At 43.2% G+C, this 24,995-nt stretch overlaps 1 protein-coding gene across 12 annotated transcripts in view; it reads right to left on the reverse strand.

The window, feature by feature from the left end:
- The window catches only part of TNIK (TRAF2 and NCK interacting kinase), a 295,814-nt gene that overhangs the window by 72,756 nt on the left and 198,063 nt on the right, over positions 1-24,995 (reverse strand). For all 12 annotated transcript variants that reach the window (XM_045030275.1, XM_045030264.1, XM_045030265.1 and 9 more), the window contains 5 exons: positions 18,912-18,966; positions 17,887-17,965; positions 9,945-10,120; positions 7,904-7,970; positions 6,211-6,415 (listed from right to left, as the gene is read on the reverse strand). In XM_045030275.1, coding sequence (XP_044886210.1) covers positions 6,211-6,415; positions 7,904-7,970; positions 9,945-10,120; positions 17,887-17,965; positions 18,912-18,966 — 582 coding nt within the window. The remainder of the gene's footprint in view (positions 1-6,210; positions 6,416-7,903; positions 7,971-9,944; positions 10,121-17,886; positions 17,966-18,911; positions 18,967-24,995) is intronic.

Raw genomic sequence — 24,995 nt, forward strand, 5'->3', positions numbered from 1 at the left:
GTCATTCTCTTTGGCACTGCGCTGACTTCCAGCTGACACATTCATTCATTCATTCAGCTTGGCCTTCTTTGTAGGGATTTATTATGTGTCTGGACCCTCTCTATAAACACTTATACATCTGACACTACTAGGTAGGCTGACTTACAAGCCCAAAAAGAACCACAGGGTGTTTGTGTGTCCCAGATTGGGTTTTAAAGGTTAATTTTATTTTATTTTGAAATATCAATAGCCTCCATCTTCAATCTGCTCCCCTTTTCCTCTTTTTACAGTGATCTGCTGATGGAGAGCTCTAATCAAGAGACATTTTCACTGACCATGCCCAGTGCTCTCCAATCAAACTTTTAAACAGTATAGAGCATATTTTGCTCTTAATTACACCAGTATAAACCAGGAGTAACTCAACAGAAGTCGGTGTCGAACTGCTGTGAGCGAGAACAGCCTAAGGCCCAAACTTAGAATATCCTACTGCTGTGCAAGGGCATGTCGCCACAGTGGGGTAATGCACACTACTCTCTAGATCAAAGTCCAAACATTAAAGTAACTTTCTGGGGGTAATAGACTCAAGGGACCGGCAATGACATCCAACCCAATGCACTTGTGATTGCTACCCTTTGGTGACTGTTTGGTGCTCTCAGCCCAGTCCCTGGTGGACAGGTGATCGTTACCATAGTTGGCACTAATTTGCATCCTTGAAAGAGTCTGGAGACCAAGCTTCCCATTCACCCATGGCAGTGGTTCCACCAGTCAGGATTGAGGCACGCTGATATTGGGCACTATGGGGAAGTAGGCACTGATTCCACCCTCTTCTGCAGATAAAATACTTCAGTCTCCTGGTCTCATGCTGTGACCCATTTCATGAGCATTAAACTCAAGTGAAAAATTATAATCGTTAATTGTTGGGGAGATAGGGACAAGGAGTCCATTTGCAAAGCACCCTCAGAGCAATGCAGCTTTGTTTTCACTGAGCCCCACTTCACTATTCTTCTGCTACAATGTATTGTTTTAATGTGCATTGCTAATGGAATAGGTGCAAATGAGCTATGGCATGCCGATATACCTTCTATAAATTATGCCCATTGAAAAGTTGTAAGAACTCATACCAGGGATGGAGAAGAAATGTTTATACTAGAGGTTAAAACTAGATGTGAGAAAAATGAAACTAAGCAAGAGAAAGTACAAGCCGAATATCGGGGAAAAAATCCATGTTGGCGGTGTGTAATGGGTGGCATGCCCCTTTAAGGGCGGTGGGGACAGCCAATCCTAGTTATTAAGGAGGCACATCTCAGCAGGGTTCAGCTGATTCCCCTACAGAGAGCAGCAGGAAGTTGCAGAGAGAGTGAGTTCTCAGGGAGACCGGAGTGGAGTGCAAAGGCTGCTGGGAGGGAATAGGCTCCAGCAGAGAAACCTGGGACTTCAGACAGGAAAGGTCTGGGAATGGGCTGGTAAGAGGGTAAACGGAGGAACTTGAGAACTGTCTTTGTTTGTTATGATCGTAAAACCAGAACCTGGGAAGGGCTGTGAAGGGACAAATTGTTTGTGAGTTATTGAAGAAGCCCCATGAAGGGGGAAACTGAGGCAGGGGACTGCTTGCTGGCCACCTTGAGGGGCTGCTGGGTACCCTCTTGCTTGAGCCATTTAAAACTAGACATTGTACAGAATGATCCTGAATTTGCAAGGGGAAAGACAAGCCAACCTAACAGGTCTTCCCATCCCTGATTTCTACATATGTTCTATGAGAGTCTCCACTACGTTCACAGCTACATCCTAGAAATATGTATAAACCGACCAGACAGACCAGGTATATGCCATAGTTAGGGTGTGATTTCGTTGCAAGGTCAGATTCTATGAATTCCCCCCTTCCTCTATATAAATGGTCATAAAACGACCGGTGGCCCCCACTGTGGAAGTACAGGGGTAGTTCTGTGACCTCACAACAAAGTCATCCTCCTAACTATGGAATACACACAGTATATCTACATTCACTTCTACCTATACATATTATAGAATATAGATATTAAAGTGGCAAGAACCACACAGAATGCACAATCTACAGATGATTTAGCTATTGCCAGAAACCTGCTTGGTCTGGATTAAGAGTTAAAACAAAGTCTCAATTAGGAACATAGGAACTGACAGAGTGGAAAGACCAACGGTCCATCTAGCCAGTGCCAGCTGCTATAGAGCAAGGTGCATGCAACCCCACAGCAGGCAATTATGGACTAACCTGCCCTAGGGAAAGTTTTGTACTAACCCGTATTAGTTAGAGGTTGGCTCATGCCCTGAAGCATGAGAGTTTACATCCCCTCAAAAACTATTTAATCCTTACTATAACCATTCTTGATTTCTTGCCATCCATATAAATGGTAGCCAATATAATAAACGAGACTGCTTTCTCTCTTCTTACTAACACTAAAGGCTTGTCTACATGGGAAAAAGGCCTGGAATAGCTATTGCTGAATAGCTGTTCCACACTCGCTCCCCGCACTAACTCATACTCTGTACCAAGAGTGCCTTTGTGCAGTTTAGGGTAATCCACTTTGGAAATGGATTATTCTAAACTTAGTACAGAATAAGAGCATCCACACAGAGAGTGAGTGCAGAATAGCTATTGCATTTTATATTCACCCCTTTGCTATTTCTGCGCTCGCTTCCCTATGAATTTCCCATGTCGACAAGCCCTAATAACCTTACTGTTGGTTGGAGGTTGCAGTATAAAACTGGTAGCGAGATCCTCATCCATATAGGCAACTCCACTTTCACAAGCAGATCCCAAAGGTGGCAGTGAAAAAAAAAAATCCATGTGCACCTGCCAGCCCCACCATCCCCATCTTGTGTACTGAAGTACCTCTTTATACATGCAATTATCCAGTCCACATGAAGATATTTTTGTGAGTGTCCATAACCCCCACATTTCAAAACTTGACCCAAAGTGACTTAGGAAACAGCAGCAGTTGTAAAATTTGAAGTCATTGCAAACAGTGAAACCAACAGATCATATTAGTTTGACTCATAATGCCAGCAGCTAGAGGTTTTCACTGACACGCTCTTATTCAGCAACTTGAGAAAACCACCAGCTTCCTGACAAAGCCAATTGCTGCTGCTGCTGCTAAAAACACCAACCGAGAGCACAAGATATACCCTCAGACGCTAGGTTAGCCACTGCTTGACGCACGGTTTCTTGCGTCTGGTCTACGAGAACACATGAGCTGAGGCAGAGGGTTGGTGTGTACAGCCTCAGACATAAGAGGAAGCAAGGCACAAAGTTGCTGTTATAAAAATTCAGCAGTAATTTGAAACAAGAGCATGAGACACAATGAAACGTTGACATCAGAATCGGGTTTAGGTTGAGGATGCTGTTGAATTAGGGCTGCACGTCTCCACTGTGTGGCATGACAAAACAGCTGAAAGCCTTCTGTCTCCACCACCCCTTTGGCTCATAATATATTTCCCTCTCATTTTAAAACCTGAAATTTTAAAGGGACATGTCAGCTGGGAAGGAGGCAATGAGAGAACAGCCCAGGGTACTTTTCCAGTTACCCAGAGTTAAAGCATTCGTTTCAATAGCTGGATGCAGTGACATTGATTTTGAATGGAAAGAGAAAAGGGAGCAACTTCTTCAGAGCCACATACACACTAGAGGCCTGCTCTTGAAACATGTTCAGCCCCAATAAAATGAGCCCCTCACAGGATCAGAACATAAGAATGGCCATACTGGGTCAGACCAAAGGTACATCTAGCCCAGTATCCTGTCTACCGAGAGTGACCAGTACCAGGTGTCACAGAGGGAATGAACAGAACAGGTAATCGTCAAGCAATCCACTCCCTGTTGCTCATTCCCAGCTTCTGGCAAACAGAGGCTAGGAACACCATTCCTGCCCACTCTGGGTAATAGCCATTGATGGACCTATCCTCCATGAATTTATCTAATTCTTTTTTGAACCCTGTTACGGTCTTGGCCTTCACAACATCCTCTGGCAAGGAGTTCCACAGGTTGACTGTGCATCGTGTGAAGAAATACTTCCTTTTATTTGTTTTAAACCTGCTGCCTATTAATTTCACTTGGTGACCCCTAGTTCTTGTGTTATGAGAAGTAGTAAACAACATTTCCTTATCTACTTTCTCTACACCAGTCATGATTTTACAGACCTCGACCATATCTCCTTTTAGCCATCTCTTTTCCAAGCTGAAAAGTCCCAGTCTTATTAATCTCTCCTCAGACGGAAGACACTCCATACCCTTAATAATTTTTGTTGCCCTTTTCTGAACCTTTTCCAACTCCGATATATCTTTTTTGAGATAGGATGACCACATCTGCACACAATATTCAAGATGTGGGCATACCATGGATTTATATAGAGGCAACATGATATATTCTGTCCTATTATCTATCCCTTTCTTAATTATTCCCAGCATTCTGTTAGCTTTTCTCACTGCTGCTGCACATTGAGTGGATGTTTTCAGAGAACTATTCACAAGAACTCCAAGATCTCTTTCTTGAGTGGTAACAGCTAATTTAGACCCCATCATTTTATATGTATAATTGATAGATCCTTGTGGAGACCAGCCAAGGGGATTAGAGCTCTAAATTCAAACCCTGTTTGGGGAAGAGAGAGAATGATTTGTTTCAATTTAAAGGGAGCATATTAATACCCCAAGCAAGTCGAGTAAGTATTGTGTTTATTATAGGATTTCAGCTAATCTGGTGTCTGCTTTTATTCTGCTGTTGTTCCATTTCTCTATTGCTTGCAGCAACATCCATTTACACAATGGCAGAGTCAGCTTCCCTTATGATAGTCCTCAAATAATCACTTGCTATAGTGCAAGGGATTTTTTAGTGTGTGGAATCCTATTCCTCTTTTCAAAGCTGCTCTTGACTCATCAACAGTATAGAGAAAAAAGAAAAAACCTGACCTGCAATTTATCAAGTGCAGAACATGCTGCACACTAACAATGTTACCGACTGACACATCTACCAGACTGGAAACTGCTTAGCTTGTGCTTTGCCCCTCTGCTGTTTACAGCCCTGAAGGAGGCTAACAGAACCACCTTGAAGAACAGCCACTCGCTGCTCTTACAAAATATACAATCAGCTGCTTGAAATTCTTTCATGTCTAAGCTTTTAGCCTGAGGGATATTATCCATTGCATGGAAACCTAGAAAATGTACGGAAATTTAGGATAAATATAACAGACATTCTGGCTAGTTCAAATTAATGGGTTGGGTGCCCTGATAGCCCATTTGCCGCAAAGTGTTCTTCCGACCAGTGACCTCTTTGCAAAGCTAGTTTAATTGCTCTTCATGTATGGACTCTTAAATGAGGCAGTTGGGATGAGTCCAGGATGAGACAGACAATGAATTTTTTTTTTTATGAGAGACCATGTCAAAGGTAGAAACAGGCGAAACCCCTCTACTCTTTCATAAACCATTCTGTAACGCAAGAACAAAGGGGTCACTCAATGAAGCTAATGGCTGGTCAATTTGAAGCAAAAGGAAATACCTGATGCGGTGCGTACTCAGCCTGTGAAATTCATTGATACTCAAAGTCAGAGTCAAATACTATCGTTGTATTCTAAATGGGATGGATAATTTTATGACCAAAAATGTTTGCAGTTAGACCAGGGTAATCAAATGTCATGCTTGGGGACATAAACTAATCATTGCAGAAGGGAATTTGCCCTGCCCCTTCCGTGTACATCATTGCATAACAGGGCTTAAGATGGACTTAAGTGCAGTCCTGTGCAGATATTATGGGGGATTTTCAGCTTCCTCTCAAGCATCAGGCACAAGCCACCGCAAAAGGAAGGATAATGAATTTGATGGACCACTGGTCCAATCTGGCATGGTAAACTTTAGTGTGAGACAGACCTTAGAACAAAATGCACCTACAGTGGAACCTCACATCTGACCAATGTTTCTGGGGACTCTTTTCTCTGCCTTATAACGAAGGCTCATTACAGTGAATGAGCTTGATTGACTTCAGAGGAGATAGTCACTTGGATAGCCTGGTGAAGAGTAGTAGAAGACCACATATAGAACAGGGATGGACAGGCTTTATCTTCAACAAAGCATTTTGGTTTATCAGTGTTTGTCCTACCCAGGGTAGAACATATTCCTTTTAAACAGGTTGAGAGCAGTATCTTAGTTCTGCTACAAAAATATTACCCATTACACTGTCATTTAAAAGCCCATTTCATGACCCTGAGTAATTACCTCCTCTAGCCTTCGCCTTTGCTCCTTCTGCTCCTCAATCCGCTTTTGCCGCTCTGCTAGCAGTTGCCGCTTGTGCTCTTCATTCTCTCGCTGCTGCTGCTCCAGCTGCTGCCGTCGGAGGGCCTCTGAACGCTCCTTGTTTGCTAGCTGAAGCCTCAAGAAATCCCGTCTCAGTGTTGACTCTCCAGGCAGATTTAGGATGGAACTTCAGAGGGAAGAAGCATCAGAGGTGTTCTAACCATCTGTTTATGCTCCCGACCGAGAAATTCTGCATGTGTATCTATGTTTAACTCCCTTTCGGCTTTGCATTTTGCCATTGAAAGTATTTGTATAACAAGTGGCGGGGGAAGTGCTGGCACAGTATTTGGTGAAGGAAAGCAGGGAATCACAAATGGACTAACAGCTCAGAGACTTGCCAGGTGAGATGCAGCAGTTCTGCTGCCTCATTTTTTACATGGTTTTCAGGAGACAACAAGCTTCATGGTGGATCAGCCTTGAATTTGTGGCATAGCTCACATGAAGAAAGGGTCATCACACTGTTCACAAAATCACTAGTAATTTATGTTCTCGAGTTTTTTTAAGTCTCTAAACCAAAGTCCCTTCCATTGCAGTGGCATGCACTATATTTAGTTGTTCACAAAGCAGATTTAGTGTGAATCATTGAAATAAAAATACCAGATTATCTCAGTAAAACAATGGAATAACCTGATACTAATTACAATGATTCTTAAAAATGTCATCAAAAGAAAGTTCAACCACTGTTTAGCTTGAAGAAGCAATCGGAAAGGTTTCATGATGAGAAACTACACATAAATAGGGAGCTATACTTGGAAATAAAGGACCACATTGTCAAGAACTGTCTTTAAATTGAACCTTCAATTTTACTACACCTAAATTCTTGCACATGCAGTTTCCCACATCTAGGTTCTTCGGAGCATAAATATTTGCATGTGTAAAATTCCTTCACACATGTAAATTAGTTAGTTAAGCAAGCTGTGTACTTAGCCATCTAACAATCTGGTTTGTTTACGCAAATATACTTGCATATACAGTTTTATGTATATAAGATGTGAAAAACTGCAAGAACAATTTTAGAGGCTGGATCCGAATGAGTATATGGAAATATTCAGCTGTATATTGAAAAATTGGTCAGATTAGGGATAGAAATTCAGACACGTTAGGGGGTGGATACTGCTGCTATGACCTTGACAGCCTGGCACTGATGAATTTTGAGGCTAATGACTAAGCAGACAAGTTACACAGCTGTCCACATACCATCATATGAAAGAAAATACAGCTACGGTTATTACCCTAGGTTTTATTTTTTTAAAGAAAGAATAGAATAAAATAATTATCATATCAATGCAGTTTTAAACCCTCAGAGTACAGATGCCCACCAGTGAATAGGATAATATATGGAACCTTTGCTTTCTTGTGGTGTTGGCATACTGTATTGTAGATCGCAAGGAAAATGGAGGTATCACTTCTTCTCGGCCTTTTAGTCAAGGTGAGCCATAGGATCAATTTAATATCCAGGCATCTATCAGAGGGACTACATCCCACCTTTGCATGGGATAGACTCAATGATCAAATTGGTCTTTTTCCATCTCTAGCTCATACAATCCTATAATCCTAACCAATTTTGTACACAGTCAGAGAGATACAAGGGGAGAAATGAGCACCTGATTTTTACCTGGGTTCTCCAGAGTCATTTTCTTCTTCCTCTTCCTCACTTCCACTGTATTCGTACTCTGTCTCATCTAGGAATATAATTGAATGTTAGTGCCCTTTACTGGACTCATTTGTTTTTCTCCTGTTTGAAGACCCAGATGCTCTGGTATGAGAATAGAAACCTCCTTTATTTTAGCCTGGGAAAATCAGTAATATTCTCAAGTTTTTTGCTCAAAAAGTCTGATTCTAAATGAGGGCCACAAAGCCAAGGAAATTCAGTCAAAAGCATAATGCATTCAGCTTGGACTAAGTATACAGCAGTCACTGTGCAGTGGCTGTCTGACATGCCATGCACTTCTTTGTACAATGGGATGAGTTAAGGATGGAGTTTCAGTCTAAAGTATGAATACAGTGTTCCCGATTCAACACTCAACACGGATCTATATCAACGGAGCAGAAAGATGCTGATGTAAAGACAGAAACTGCCAACACCCTTTTGTAAATTCAAAATATAACATTAAACAGATGACATATGTGTAAAGTACAATTTCTGAACCTCAGCTCCAGGAACACTCTTGCAAAAGTTACGGTACAGGGCAGAATTCTACAGCAACAAGCCTGTGAAACTGGGATTTAAATACTGTTCCGAAGGCATAAACTTCCTTTTCCCTAAACATATGCACTTTTCTCTCTCCTATTAATATCCATATTGATATTTCCCAGTCAATGAAGGCGTCTACATAAATACCCAATTACAATGCCGTACCACATTCTGCAATTTCTATTGGGATATAAGTGAAATGTAGAATTTTTATCGGATGAAGAGAATTATAGCAAAAGAAAGGCTCACATTTATCCAATTATTTTCCATCTCTAGGGTACAACCTTCATTTGCCAGTCTAAATACATTTAATACTTCACTAGAATCTGGCTTTATTGTTTTCATTTTACTGAAAAAAATATCAGGAAATGGAATTTAAGCATGAAAAAATGACATTGCTTAAAAGAAATCAGAGAAATAGTGATGTGTTAATTGGCTGGGTTCTACAAAACATTTCAGCCATTGAGAGCAAAAATAGAATACAGTACACATTCAAATGCTGGTACTGGCAATATATTATTTTAACAAGTTTGTTTATCTACTGAGTCTTCCTTTTATGAGACTTAACTGTGTCTCTGTATGATTTAAGTCAGTTCATTGAAAATGTATTTGTTTCAATTGGTTATTCCTGTAGCAGACACTGTTGTAAGCTCTTCGGGGCAGGGACTTGGTTTTTATTTGTACAGCCCATTGCCCAGTTTATAAATAGGATTTGTGTTGCCATTTTATAACAGGACATAAGAAAACATGACTTTAGTGGGTCCCACCTTCTGTGTGTGCATGGTGTGTATACATAGAATCATAGAATCTCAGGGTTGGAAGGGACCTCAGGAGGTCATCTAGTCCAACCCCCTGCTCAAAGCAGGACAAATCCCCAACTAAATCATCCCAGCCACATACTCGATTATGAATACACATTCACCAAGTGCTTAGATTCAACATTACAACAGCGCACTAGGCCCCTAGCCTGCTCCTAGTGAAGTGAAGGGTAAAAATCCCATTGTCTTCAGTGGTGCAAGATCAGATGCTAAGTAGTAATAGACATTAGATCTGGCCAATCAATTATTTTTTGTTCCTGTGAAAAAATTAAACAAACACAAATTAGTATTTATTGAATTTTTTTTTCAAGTGACTGGGTTTTCATTGAAAACCAACTCCCTAAATGTCTCAATTTTTGTTTTTCTTTTTTATGAAACCTTTTGAAAATTGAAGAGGGTTGAAAGCACCACAGGACTGCACCCATTTAGTTAAATCTGTTTCTAAATTGAGTAAAATTCATGTTCAAACTGTGAGCAGCCCCTAAGCATAGTCTGATCTCAGTACAGCACCATGGCACAGTCCCTGGGACAGAGACTCTATTATGTGTTTATCCTGTGCCTAACACAGCAGGGTCTTGGTCTATGATTGAGGTCCCACGTCCTACCATAATACATACAATAGCCTCTTCTGCTTGGCTGCTAACCTTTTTCTCCTCGCTTCTTCTTAGTCCTATCAATATGGTCCTTAAGCTGGATGCGAACCTGCCTTTCATTAGGCTGGTCTCGAATAAATGGGTGCTTCATCAGCTGTTCAGTAGTTGGTCTCTGACTGTGGTTCTTCACTAGGCAGCTCTCAATGAATGACTGGAATTTTTTAGACCTAGCAGAGAAAGAAAAATAGGTAACCATGTTAAAAAGAAAAACATGAATCTAGAATTACATCCAGTGAAAATGCGTCAGACATTTTCTGGATACTTAAAAGGACCAGACAGCTTGAATTTTTTTGCTTGTTTGCAAATTGACTAAATTTTTTTAAAATGGATTATTGTTAGAATGTATTCTTTCAACAGTATTGTCCTGAAATATTTTTTCTCGTCTCCTGTTGATGGTTAGAAGGATCTCTCCACTGCTCATTATAAAATACAGATAAAGGGAAACAATTATTTATAATTATCTATTACTGCATTTTGGTGGGCGGTAATAGATTTCTGGGTTGAAGTGGGATAAGCAAAGTGATTTACATTTACCCAATTGATGTTACACAGATTTTTAAACATTTATAACATGTACAATCTCCTTCTCCTCCTTGCTGTTCTTAGTCCTTCACTTACTCCCACCATGAGCTTGGACAGCATGCACTAATCCCATAGGGCATTACATCTTGACTATAGTATGTTTGTGAAATCTACACTGTCAGCGGGTATCCACACTGCTTCAACCTGCACCCATTTGTGGATCAAAACTAATGACCTGCCATTCTTGCTGGGCTGTGCAGAAGTGGGAATGAGGCTCTGTTGACTTAGCCTACCCCATCTTCCCCTCCCTGCCTTGCTACAAAGAGTTAAACTAAACTCCAGCCAAAGCAAATCTGAGAAAACAAATTTCTCTTGGCCTCGGATTTTGCATATCAAAAGTTCTGCCTGGAACTAATTTCAGCACATTATAAACCCAAGAGAATAAGGATTTACAAGAAGGAGATGCTGACAGACCACTATGGTGCATGTTGCTTTAGCAAACTGGAACGTTTGTGTAAATTAATGTCAGAAGCCAACTGATATTACAGAATTGCATTGAGCAGTAAAACAATAAGCTTTCAGGGATTTTATTTTTAAACTGTCAGACTAAAAAGCGATTTATCTTTTAAGTACTAATCCATACAAATTGGGATGTGAAAATAAATGCTACTAGCTCCAAAAAAATCCCCCATCCAGATTTATTAATGAGAAAATCTCTCCTCTCTACCCTCCCCCTAAAGAACAGTTTCTTGGTGTATTCCAGAAGGAGAAAGTCGGGTGAAGCTTTATTCAGTCCAGTTCTTTGCACATGTTAAAGCAGAGACTGAGCCTCTGAGCCCACATGTGGATACATGTGGGCAGACCCCTTCACGTATGTGGATCCACAATAGCACTGGCAGATCTAATTGCAGGATCAGGGCCTGGATCATTACAGAGAAATGTAGCCAAAGACTGTATTATCTAGTATGCTGGACAACAAAAGCAACTGGAAACGTCTCATTTAAGTGGCACTCTGTTTTATACAATCTGTTTGCTTAAAACAAACCTTGCAAAAGTAATTTGCTGTCCCCTCCTGAAGTGAACTACCACAAGAATCAGTGTTTAATTACATATTTCAAGTGTTTATTTGACAGTTATGGTAAATAAACATCAATTGGTTATTAATTGACTCTTCCTGGAGTTTAACGGGTATATAAAATGCCTACGTGTAAATGATCATAAATCCCAGCTGCCAGTAATTTGATTTTGTGTTGCAGTACATTCCATTAGATTAGTACCTCCTGTTTACCCAGTCTGCTTATATGCAGTACTAATATTTTAATACACACATGGAAGTTAGTTAGGTATTGACACTACATACCACAAAAATGTCAAACTAACAGTCAAGTTATATTATAAGCACAGACATTAGTGAGACATTCAGTGCTTTACTGGAAAGCAAATACACACTTTGCACTGCCAGTCTGACAGGTAGTCTTACAACAGCAGTTAAAACATGTGCACAAGATCATCTGTGCATGTACTTTTCAAACATCTGCATATGCATGTAGTGAAATTTACAAACCCTACTTGTATACTTTTCTAGCAGGTCCTGGCTTCTATTTTAAGGGAAAACACTGCAAAACTTGGCACTCTCATATGGCTTTAATCCTAATAAGGCAAAACTTCACTATTTCAAATGTTTTTCACTTTTAGTTTTTGGATTGTTTTGAACACGAAATTCAAACTGAAATTCAGGGAGTTGGAACCTTCTTGAATCCAAGGGGAAAGAAGGGACGCCCAAATCCCTATGAAACAGACCTGCAGCTACGCACAGCTCTGTCTGTAGCCCTGCATTCTGTCACAATGCAAGTCCTGGTTAGCATACAAAACAAATCCCAGCTTTTTTCAGAAAGACTTGTAAAGTGCTGACAAGGATGGGGCTAATGGTATGCCCACCCTCTTCCGGAAACTGCTAAGAGTCCTGTGGGTAACATGTTGAACAAATCCTCCTGATACTCAGAAAGTATAACATGTGAGAATAACAAAGCATTTCCTTAACAATGTTATGGTTCAACACCTAAACCATGCAACTTTTCAGGGCCAGGTTATCTGATGGGGTAATTCTATGGAAGTCAATGGATTTACACCACCGAGAACATGGCCCTCAGTTTTGCATGTTTCCAACAGGAAGCCTGGTAAAACACATCAGTTTCACGTGAGTTTCACTTTGAGATCATGGAAACTTTCAACCCCCAAACTGAAGGTGAAACTCTGGGTGTGTGAACCTGTGTGTATCAAATCCAAAGACCTTGTCTGTACCAAGTTATCAGAGGCAAAGCAGACAAATGTTGCATAATTTAATTATTAACCTATTTTACAGATGAGAAAGATGAAGTGGAGAGGGTAAATGACTTGGCCAGGAACACAGAGATTCCTTTACTAAATAATAACAGTCAACGCTTACACAACACTAGAACTCACATCTGCCTGGCTGCCAAGCCTGTGCTAAGACCATTCCTTTACACGTTTTTTCCTTCTTTGTCCATTCCCAATTATATATTCCCCCTCCCCATTCAAGCAAATGGCATGTGATATGTTGTGATGACAGAAGTAGACACAGCTGTGATTGTCTGGCACACAGGTTTTCCAGCTTCTAACTGTTAACTAACCCACCCACAGTCAGAAGAAGGGATGTGAATAGGGAAGAGTCATACAGGATTACTGTACACAGAAGGAAACGCTGAGTCGTCTGTTCTTGTGAGCACACATGGACACCCCTAGTGCTTCTACGATCCTAAGAAATGCAAATTATAGGGGGGGGGGGTGCATAACTGATTACATTATGAATGATGTGTGAAACAACCCTGTTATACAGCACTTCACACTTTAATAATGTGCCTTTCACCCACAGCACTCGTAGCATTTCACCCATGTTCATGAGACTTGCTCCAGGTCACATTGTCAGCCAATGACAGAGCCAGAAAAGAATCCTCAGGAGTCTGGACTCCAGCCCCTTGTTCTAACCTCTGTCTGCACTGAGAACAGGGACAGCACTGCCTCAAGACAGCTGCATGCTGTTGGGTTGTTGCTCCCTAATAAGCTCAAGTGATTCCAGAAAAGAAAGTCAAGCCCAAATGTCTGACACTCCAGAGTGCTCGTGGCATACAGGGTACAGGCCTGCCAAAAGCCAACGGAGCTCTGTGCAAAATAAATGGTCCAGGGAAGCCAGAATGTGGTTCACAAGATGGGGCAAGGCAAAAGTATCAGCCACGGTCACTGAGAACCTCTGAGTGCAAGGGCTGCTCAGGGCTAGTGCCTTCCTGAAAATCATCATATCGTGCTGATTTGAACCAGAAGAAGAAGATGATTACAAGGAGCCAGCCTTTAACTTCAAAGAGAAGCGGGGCTATTTTAAAAGCAGGTGCAGGAGTTCAGCAAGAAACCAGGCAGACTGTGTTTCTACAGTGGTTTTTCTATTTGCAACAGCAGGCAAGATCCCAAATCCTTTCTACTTATCAGTGGATTTCACTGACTTAACTTTTTCATCTTCAACCATCAAGGGTTTTGCAGCCAGTTAGCCATTTTCTTCCTATGGAAAAATCCATCTTCATCTCAGTGCTTTAATGTGGCTGAGGTCAATATTGCTGCATATGGAGAGGTTGACAGTCCTAAGCCCATTTAAGACTACTTGTCCTGGGAGTGGAAAGCACAAAACACAGAGGAGAGCTGCTGATCTTTGTTACCCAGCAAGTTGGATTTTTAATTTTTGCTTTTCTCCTGTGATTTTAGTGCTTGTGAAAGATGCAAGACTGAGTTCTGGGGATGTGCAAAACTTACACTGCAGGGATGTGGGCAAGCAGTTTGCGGGGTTCAATTCTTTGGGTTCTGCATACACAGCTTCTTGTGATTAGACCCAAAACCTAGGACTACAACTCAGTCAAAACCATTGACTTGCACCTGGCTTCATGCTGAAGACATTTAAAACAATGGTTTAAACAACTTGGTTTAAAATCATGAACTAATCCATGTTTGGCATGTAGTTGAGTCCAGAAGTGTGAGCCTGTTGGTATTTCATCTGAGTTTCAAATTCATAATAAAACCTAGCAAGATTTACATCGCTTTGCTGAGAATAACAGCTGTAAGAAATGGAGACTAAAGGCTTCTATTTATCCACAGAACGGATCCAGCCTCAATAATTGTGTTTCAACTGTGACTCGGAGAGGAGTGTAAACAAAATTCAATGTCCATTCAACCCTTGCCTTTGCTGCAGACTGTCAGGAAGGATAGACATGTCTATTGTGCACTAGACAGAGACCACCATTTCATTTTAGAAAGGTCACTCAGTGGCCATCAGATGATAACGAGCTTGCAACTACAGATCTCGGCTGGCATTGAACAGATCATAGAATCATAGAATATCAGGGTTGGAAGGGACCTCAGGAGATCATCTAGTCCAACCCCCTGCTTAAAGCAGGACCAATCCCCAAAAGGCCCCCTCAAGGATTGAACTCACAACCCTGATTTTAGCAGGCCAATGCTCAAACCACTGAACTATCCCTCCTCCTCCTAGAAGTGAAAGGTTCTGTAATTGACTACAAGTCCCTCAAGCTATCCCATCCCCTTAGAAGTTTTTAAGTCTTGCTCTCTTCTCTCCAAAGAGAGAAGCTGCAGGGGTTAATGACATGAGGGAGAGAACATGACAGCAAAATTACCTGGTGGTTTCACACCCCAAAAATAAATGGGATTAGGATTCAGGAGGTCCAGTGCAGCTCGCCAGAAAAAATGGGAGAGTGGTGCAATATATGGGTGTGAGTTTAAATACCCCCAAATCTAGGGACATTTAAATCTAGAGTGTTGGTTCTAGCCCTTCCCTAGTCACAAGCTAAACAATTATTTTATCCCCTTCAACTTTCTGAACATCAGAACAGTGAAAGTTGGGCTATATTAACAGTGAGACAGTTAGCTGGAATATGAGGGCAGGGTTGCGTGTAGAACAACTCTGGCTTGTGCAAAATGGATTAAAATACTCCAGGGACACAGATTGCAACTTATCAGAACAAACAAAACAAAACTCCTGCTACTGTTCAATTTTACCATAAAGGCAGGGGAGGAGGAGGGGTTGCTCAGTGATTTCTTTCTTCAGCTGCCTTCTTTCTCTCTGGAGGCTCAGACTGCCTTTGGCTATGTCCACACGGTGAGCTGGGGCTGTAATTTTCCTACTCACGTATTCATACTCGTGGAGGCTCAATGAGAGCTAGTGCATGTATAAATAGTAATGGAGCTGCGAAAGCACAGGCAGTGACAGTGGAGGCCTGGCTGAGCTGTGCTGAGTACAAACCAGCCTCAAACTGGTGGGTATGTATCTGCCATGGCTCAGCCATGCCTTTGCTGTTACCGCGGAGACACTGCTATTTATGCTGGCGCTAGCTCTCGCTGAGTTACTGCAAGTATTTGGACTAGAGCTGGGGAATCACATCCCCCCACCTCATAGCGCAGATGTAGCCTTTGATGAATAAACAATGCAACATAAACCATCTCGCTTACCTCCTGCAGTCTGCCTTGTGCAGTAACAGCTAACTCAAAAGGTACGTTTGCCAAGCAGTCAGAGGTGTGATGTCAGCACGGGTAGACGTACCTGAGGTAGATCTGATCTAGCTAGCGTGAGTACCAATAGCAGTGCAGGTGCGGCCCAGCAGACTGCAGTCTGGGCTAGCCAGCAGAGTATATTCCCAGGCTCTCTGGCCGACTTGTACTTGGGTGGCTAGCCCATGCTGCAGCAGCTTCACTGCTATTGCTTCCCATGCTAACTCGACGAAAGGTACCTCTGTACGTCTACATGCGCTGCAATCACAGTTCCAATGGCAGCACAGACAGACCCAATGTGTAAGTGGGAGACTGGGGGCTCATCAGAATACGTGTCTGAACCGTCTGCGGCTGGATCGCTTCAGGTATCAAAAGGAAGTTGCACAAGAGCCTGCAGTTCACAGATCATCATATCATACAACCCCAGCACCGCTCTCTGCAGACTTCGGCCTGGTCTGCACGGGGTTGGGGGGGAGCTGAAGAATAACGTAGCTGAAGTCGACGCACTTAGATCTACTCATCGTGGTGTCTTCACTGCGGTGAGTCGACTGCTGCCGCTCCCGTTGACTCTACCTGCGCCTCTCGCAGCGGTGGAGTACCGGAGTCAATGAGAGCGCGCTCGGGGGTCGATTGATCATGTCTAGACTAGACACGATAAATTGATCTTTGCTGGCTCGATTGCTGCTCGCCGAGCTGGCGGGTAGTGTAGACACACCCTTCTGAATAACCACTGTGGATACTGTTTCAGACTGGTAAGAAAGCTCTCTCTTACATTGGATCTTAGTGCAGTGCCAGCCAGCTGATGATGAAGACAGCAAAACTAGTGCTGGGCCTGTGTGTGCGTTTTAGAAGGAGTGGTGCTCTTTGGATGCTGGTTTCAAGCTAAGATGTACCAAGGAATTCGGTGATCGCTCCCCACAGCAGACATGCCCTAGAAACGCTGCCACTTGGACCTCACTTTTCTTCAAAACCTGCCTTTAACTGTGTACTCACTTACCTGTGCTCTCAGCACTGAGGGATAAGAGGCAAAAATTCTAGCACCAAGACAGCACTTTTTCCCTCCAACTCCATACCCTTAGCACTAAGTTGGAGCACTCTCCCTCTGTATCACTAGCAGTCAGGGGTGAGTGGCAGTACTCTCTCTCTCTCTCTCTTTCTCTAATATCCCTCCCCGCCAACACACACACACCCCACTAAGTGGCAGGGCTTCCTGTCTTTTCTGGCTAAACCACAACTGAACCTGGGATGATAAAATTGTGGAAACCCAAGTCCAGAGCACCTTAAGGGTTCCTGCTTACATCAGCACAGTAACAAAACATCTGCTGGGCTTCAGGGATTCTTTATTTTTTTAAAGCGTGTTTTATTGGAGCGTCCTGGTTTTCTTCAAGATGCTGTTGCATTTTTTCTCTTCCAAAATTTTAAAATAAAACCCAAACTTAGTTCAAATCTCCACATTCCTGAGCCTTCAAGATAAACTATCCCTTTTTGGAATGAGTAAATGTTTCCACTTGAAAACGGAATCTCTTTGGAAAGAAATGGCAGCCAAGTGACATGTCATGTGGCTTCAGGCTGCATAAACCTCTTCAGAAAAGCCAACTCTTTGCTGTGAAATGGCAACATTAGAGAGCTTCTCTCTCTCTGTCTCAAAGAGAAGTTGTCACCCCACCCACACAGTGCAGCCAGCTGAGATGAAAGCAATCTTTCCTTAGGGCCTGATCCTGTACCCACTGAAATTACACCGGTGACTTCACTAGAAACAGGATCAGACCCCTAAACTTGTAAAGAGATTGTTTAGTGCTAACAATACAAACGAGCATTGGAACTTCAGTTTGAAGACAAGACTCACCACTTCTTCGATTTCAACCGTGGGGCTGGATTCCGGGGGATGAGGAACAGAGCTCTCATGGGATGCATGTCACAAAGGGCTAAAAGGTACAACAAGAGGCATTAGGTAGGGCAGGAAGCAGAACAGATACTGAGCATTTCACAGATAAAGCATGTGTTGGGGCAGATGGAGAATCTAGAGACAGGATTTCTCTGAAGTAACAAGAACTCTAACATACCACTAAATACCCCTCCAGAGGCACCTTCCAGCCCAAGGAGTGGCATGACGCTAAAGATGGGCTGGCGCTGCAAAGCTTGGATCAAGATCTGAACTCCCTCAAGCTTTGGGGGTGTCTGTACCTGGAGTTTGGGTTTAGAGTTAGGGGCTAGCTGTGAAGTTTGTATGCCTGCAGCTTTGTGTTTAACCACACTGACAGGCACTGATGCAGGCGACAGCTCACATATGTGCTGCACTTCAAAGCCATAGCATGTGCAGGGATCTCTGCCCTTGTTACTTTTAACAAACAAGATCTTAGCATAAAACTGATAGGAGTCTTAAGTTTACGAGCTACCTAAATGCATCAGCTAAATCCTTTGCATTGTTATTTTTGCCACAAGAAAGGCCACTGAAATAATACTCAGCACATTGACAATGTTTTTCATCCGTACACCTCAGAGTGCTTTAAAAAGAAGGGTAATTATTTTTTAATCCCCATTTTAACTAGGAGAAATTGAAGCCCAAGATCACAAGTCAGTGAGACAGAATCCAAGTCTCTTGACTCCCATTCCAGTGTTCTATTCACTGGATCACACGGACTTATCATAGCATCTAGAAACCTCCCTGTTTTAGTTCTCAACATTCACCCCCTCCTCTGGGCTCCCTAGTCCACCCTTTGTCAGTCTTGTTTAGACTTTTCATCTCCTTGGCGTGGGGACTGTTTGTATGTAGTCTGTTGTACAAAACAGCGTGCATGGCTGGTGCTTAGCAAATAAGAGCGAGTTACAATTTAGTCGTAATAACTCAACCAAGGCAGCGCGTCTACTTACGAGGAGCACCTTCTGCCATCTCGATGGCTGTTATCCCCAAAGACCATAAGTCACTCTGAAAAACAAAATACAGAGAAATGTCTAGCACAGAAGAACCTTGTAACAATTGAGAGTCCTCTGAGGGAGGAGTGACAGTACTGCACTCCACAGGAAGGGTTTCTGGGCCATTTTATTACTGAGACTCTGATCTGTGTTCTCTCTCTAAGTCCTTGAACTCCCGGCTCAGAAGATTTTCTTTTATGTTATTCTCATTGTCAGTGCTTTGGAGTAGGATTCCCCTCCCCAGTGGAGATGTGGTTTTAACTTTGTTTGAATGCCTGAAAAACAATTGCCGTATGAGAACTCGGAAGCCCCATGATCCAGTGTGATCATGTTTCAATAATAAAGCAATACATCTTTTGAGAGTAAAATACAGAAACTCAGACACATGATATTTCAGCTGCAGCAGCAGCACTGGGCAATTCTATGCTGAATTGTTTCGCCCTGCTCCTTCTTCCAATACTGCCAGCTTCTGACTTGTGTGCACTTTAACCTGCAGCCCTAACTGAACAAGGCAGAGTAGGGAGTGCAAGCACAAGACACCTCTGGACTCTCTAGACCAGGGGTCAGCAACCTTTCAAAAAAGTGCTGTGCCGAGTCTTCATTTATTCACTCTAATTTAAGGTTTCGCGTGCCAGTAATACATTTTAACGTTTTTAGAAGGGCTCTTTCTAGAAGTCTATAATAGATAACTAAACTATTGTTGTATGTAAAGTAAATAAGGTTTTGAAAATGTTTAAGAAGCTTCATTTAAAATTAAATTAAAATGCAGAGCCCCCCGGACCGGTGACCAGGACCCGGGCAGTGTGAGTGCCACTGAAAATCACCTCTTTTTTGTTGACAGAGATCTTGTCAATATGCTTAGAATCAAAGGAAACAGATTACTTCCTTTACTAAAATGAGATTATTGCAAATGTATTAGTGTGCTTTCCCTTTGCCAGGTGGACTGCAAAGCTTTTCTAATTTAAAAAAAACAAACTTTAAAAAAATCCAAATCAGTATAAAATGTGTGTTTCCTGCTGTGTTTTTCCTTCCCTTTCAGATTCCATAGATTGCCTACCCCTGCTGTAGAGCGAGATACACTGACAGAGTAAATAAGAAGTCAATATGATTCAACCTGCTCTATGGCTCTTTCCCTCTCTGGGGGGGAGGGGAGGAAGCAATTTCTCCACATGTGGAACCTGTTCCTCAGACCCCACACCATTCATACCAACTTCTGTTGTAGCTGCTGCACCTTCTCTCCTCTCCCTTTTTACTTCAACACATTTGAAACATTTTAATACTTGGGAAAGGAGTGACATTGGCCGTCCCATCGACTGGGGCGCTCTGTCACCAGAGGGACAAACCCTGATGTCCTCATTCAAGCCAAATCCTCCCTGGAATTCTTGCCTGGGGATGGACTAAATCAGACTGGATACATTTCTTTATTGAAGGCATCTTTACCGGCGTAGCTGAACATCTTGCATATATTCATGATGTAGCAACATCTTACCGTCCTCTTATCACAGATAGGGAAGCTGAGATAGGGAGAGGGGAAGTGACTTGCCCAAGGCCGTATGCAGTGTGTGGCAGACCCAGATATAGAATTTGGACCCCTCGAGTCCAAGGACTCGTTTACACTCAGAAGTTTTGCCTCTAACTATACCAGTATAGTTAAGCAGCAGAACCCTTCTGCTGTGGGCACAATTATAGCCGTGTTTATACCAGTGGAGCTTATTCTGATTCAGGAACGGAAATAAGCTATTGCAGTATAAGGCACCTTTATACTGGTAGAAATGAATCTAGGCCAGGTCTACAGTATAAACTCGAGGTGGCATAGCTCTGTCTGTCAGAGCTACCAACAAAGGGGGCTGGGGGCTGGAATAAGCTCTACCAGCAATGGTGCTGGTATAAACTGTGTCCACACCACTCAGGAGTGCTTTAACAGTACATGATACCGGTACAGCTATACCAGCAAAGCGCTCCTTGTGTAGGCCTGGACCTACGCTAGGGCTTTACTGATATGTCAGGGGGGAAAAAATTAGTTCACCCCCTAACAAACATAGTTATATCACTAAAACTTTTAGGCATAGGTCAGCCCTTAGACTGTCCCTCCCATCTAAACTGCCTTGCTAACCCTTTCCTGATGAAGGTGTGGGGGCAAGGCAAACTTCCAATTCCCCTGTTAGGGGCCCTGCTTTCCTCCATAGAAGCAGCATTGTGTCCAGCCCCAGATCTCAGGGGATCCATCAAATTCTAGGACAGATGTCCCATAGGAGCTGTGCTGCCAGGGCCAAGGTGTCTTCTGCTAACAGCCACCCCTTTACTCCACCAATGGAAAGGTGCCAAAAAAGCTAATACAGCCTATGGTTCCTGCATGGTACTGGAGGAGGGGGTGATGTGCGTCAGTGCTCACACAGGAGAGGCGAGAGGTATATGTAGAGGAGCCCCTTCATGCCCACATCGAGGAAGTGGGATGATCCCTGCTGTCAAGGGACTGGACTGAGATCCACCAGAGTATGACCTATAGAAATCTAAACAGTTATCAAGGATGCATCCTTGATAAAACTGACCTGGGCTGGATCTGAACTGATGTTAGAAGGCTCCATGTTCTCCTACCAATCCTTTGAGCCCTCCCTATGGCAACTAATTTCACAACATGCACCACCATCAAATTAGTGGGCAACAGAACAAAGGTGGAATGTCATGGCTATGCTTTTAATTCTTTCCAGCAAGACTTTGGTGTTAAGAGCAACTGGCTCAGTTGATGGCACAAATAGCCCACAATATCAATCAGTGTGCCCCATTGGTAGTGGACAGCTCACTAGTTAAAATTAGATGATCTACAAATGGATTTGATGCAGTGCCCATAAACAGGCTGCTTAGGATTGCTTAAAAATATAAAGCGTCTTGAGATAATTCAGAAGAAAGAGGGGACTGAGCTAGGTACTGTTGATTAAACGGGAGACAGGAGAGCTATGTTTCTCCAATGGGAGGAGAAACAAACAGATATGCTTCCTTGTATTCTGCTCCAAAACCTTCTGCAACCCACGTGGCAAATTCAGCAACTGATCTCCCGAACACCTAGAGCAAATGGGGAGCTTCTTTTTCGAAAACTCACTTTATGCAACTCTCCTATCACTTCTCCTCGGATCATTGCATTTTCAAATGGCAACATTTATATTCCTGGCTATTCACCAGGAAGCATTTGGAAGCGGTGGTCAACTGCCCGTGCTAGAGAGCATCTAGAAGTCATTGATGTGCTGTGTTTAAGCTTTGAGATCCATTAATGAATCGCAAAGACACTTCAGTTCTTGCATACTGGAGAAAATGCTTCAATTACCAGGACACGGGAAAGAATTAATGTATATGCATGAGAGAGAGAGAAAGTGATAAGTTTTCTTAGTGGCCATGATACAACTTACTTTTGGCAGAAGTTAGGTAATTCATTACTCCAGACACTGTGTAGGTAGAGCTGTATAATGATTTATAACCAAGTACCGAATACATTAAAAACAGAACACAGACTAATTTCAGTGCCTTCATTTGAAGTATAGCCTCAGACACATCTCTGAGGCTGGTGGACAGCCAGCTGGCACCATAAAGAGACTCAGCTAAAGCAAAGCCGAGGAGCTCTCCTATAGATGATATACTCCACTGCAGAGCAGGAGAAAAGACCAAACTTTCAGGTACCGCCATCTACTCCAGCTAGGGTGACCAGACAGCAAGTGTGAAAAATCAGGACAGGGGGTGGGAGGTAATAGGAGCCTATATAAGAAAAAGACCCCAAAATCGGGACTGTCCCTATAAAATCGGGACATCTGGTCACCCTAACTCCAGCAGGGGTCCACTAGCAACAGCTTTGCCTTCTGGTGCCTGTCAGCATATCCAGTTCTACACTGTAGTCCACTAAGATGATTTCCTGTCTTCATTGATATGAAGCCAATGATCCCAACTGTCTATGGGATCAGTGGCGGATTACTGCACAGGCCCACGGGGCCTGTGACCAGGGGCCCTGGCCAATTTGGAGCCCCTGGAAAAATCTCCCCCTGCCATGGCCCCAGGGCGGGAGGAGCTCTTGCTCCTTGATGCAGCCATGAAGCCATGGTGGGGGCACAGAGCTTCTCCAGCCTTGAGGCCGCAGTGGGGGGGGGAGGGCAGAAAGGAACGAGGGGGGGGCGGGGCTGTGGGGAAAGGGGGGAATGGGGCAGGGCTGTGGGCAGGACCACAGGCAGAGGAGGCAGAATGGGGGCAGGCTCACAGGCAGAGGGGGTGGGGGCATGGGTCTGGTGCCAGAGTCCCCTACTTGCTCCGACCCTAGGCTCCAGGAGACCTTAATCCACTGTGGATTGGGATAGTCACAGATACACTCCCCTGCTGCCCCCCCTCCCCAATGATACAACAATGTCTTCTGCCCACTTCTGCTAGGCCCCTTAAGACAAGACCATGACTTCATATCTTCTTTAATTTCCTTGCACTGAGGTATGTGAGTAGAAGTCCTGGTCATTTTGGTGTTATAGGTGCATTAAAAGACTTTTTTTTAAAACACCACAATCAAATAAAGCTGTTGAATATTGGAGATCAGTAACATACGACAGCACAACCTGCAGTTGAGGGGTCAACACCAATTGGTTACCTGGTAGAGGTGGAACTTCAACTACAGCTCAAACAATTTTTTTTTTACTAGAAACGTTGGGGATATACTTTAAAGTGGTCTCTTAAAGGAAGAGGCTGCCTATTCAGGGTGGTCTTTACATGGTGGCTTCTCTTTATATGGATAGACTTAAAAATCACAAATAGTTACATTTTAAAACATCATAGGCCTGATTCTGCCCTGGCATGCAAGGGTGCTATTCCCATTGAAGTCATGATCCCTTTCTACTATGCTTTCGCCGTTCCTCTCTGCCTTCCTCTATCTCTACCTCCCCTTCAGTTTTGCTCTCCATTTATCCAGTCCCCTGTCACATTCCTGCAATCCCTCTCCACCTTTCCCCGCCTCCATTTCAACCCCAGCAAGCGCCCCTTCAAAACCAAACCTCCCGAAACCATGTTTTTATCATATAAAGAAAATGAATATTATATCTAATCAGATGTGTGTTTTGTCTGCCCTCTCTCTTGCTTTTTGTAGTGTAAGGTCTTCAGGGCAGGCAGTGTGTCTTCCTGTGTGTTTGGGAAGCACCTGGCACATTTAGGAGCTACTGAAATTTAATAAACAGCAGCAGCACGGAGAATTGCAGATGTGTTAGCGAGGGTAGCACCCAGCCCAATTTTTGAACGCATTTAGGACCCAGTCCTACTCCCAGAGACCCACTGACTAATGGGAGTGAGATTGGGTCCTTAATCACATGCCAAGACCTGGGGTCCTGAGTTGAGGATTCAGTGTTTTCTCTGCAAGAGTTGACACTTCAAGTACATAAACAGATCTCTTCATACTATGTTAGCTACTAAAACCACACAGCTTAGAGACGGATGAGACCTATTAGGTCATCTAGTCCTTCCCGAAGGGCCAGTGCAGGACTGATCCTCGCTGTATGTAATTAGCAATAATACTTATTTATGTAACTCTTTATAGCCACAAATCACCTTGCAAACACTGGACTCAATTCCGCCTCAGTGGCAGAGTATGCTCAGAGGGCAGCTGTGGCAGAGCAAGGTGCCTGCAATTCCTCAGCCACGAGGGCACCTACAGGAAACCTCTGCATTCCCCCACGTAGGTAGTGCTGGCCAACAAGAGGCACACAGCACTCAGAGATGGACTGATTCACCACAAGTCTTGGGCAGTCTGTACCAGGAGGATTCTTATAAACTCTGTTGCAAGGTTGAACTTCCCTGGCCCTGGAGACATCTTGGGTGCAGTCACCTCTACTGGCACAGGAGGGTACAATTCACACCTTTCTGTGCCAGAGGGGGTGAATCAAGCCCATTAACTCATTAATCCTCACACCATCTGTCTTGCAGGTAAGTACTGTATTGTTATCCTCAGATGGGAAGAATTAATCTGTGCTGAAACTCCACCCGCTTCATGGAGTGACATCAGGGTTGAATTTAGCCCAAGAGAATTTAAGC

This window comes from Mauremys mutica, chromosome 9, assembly GCF_020497125.1.
Source record: "Mauremys mutica isolate MM-2020 ecotype Southern chromosome 9, ASM2049712v1, whole genome shotgun sequence".
Classification (NCBI taxonomy): domain Eukaryota; kingdom Metazoa; phylum Chordata; order Testudines; family Geoemydidae; genus Mauremys; species Mauremys mutica.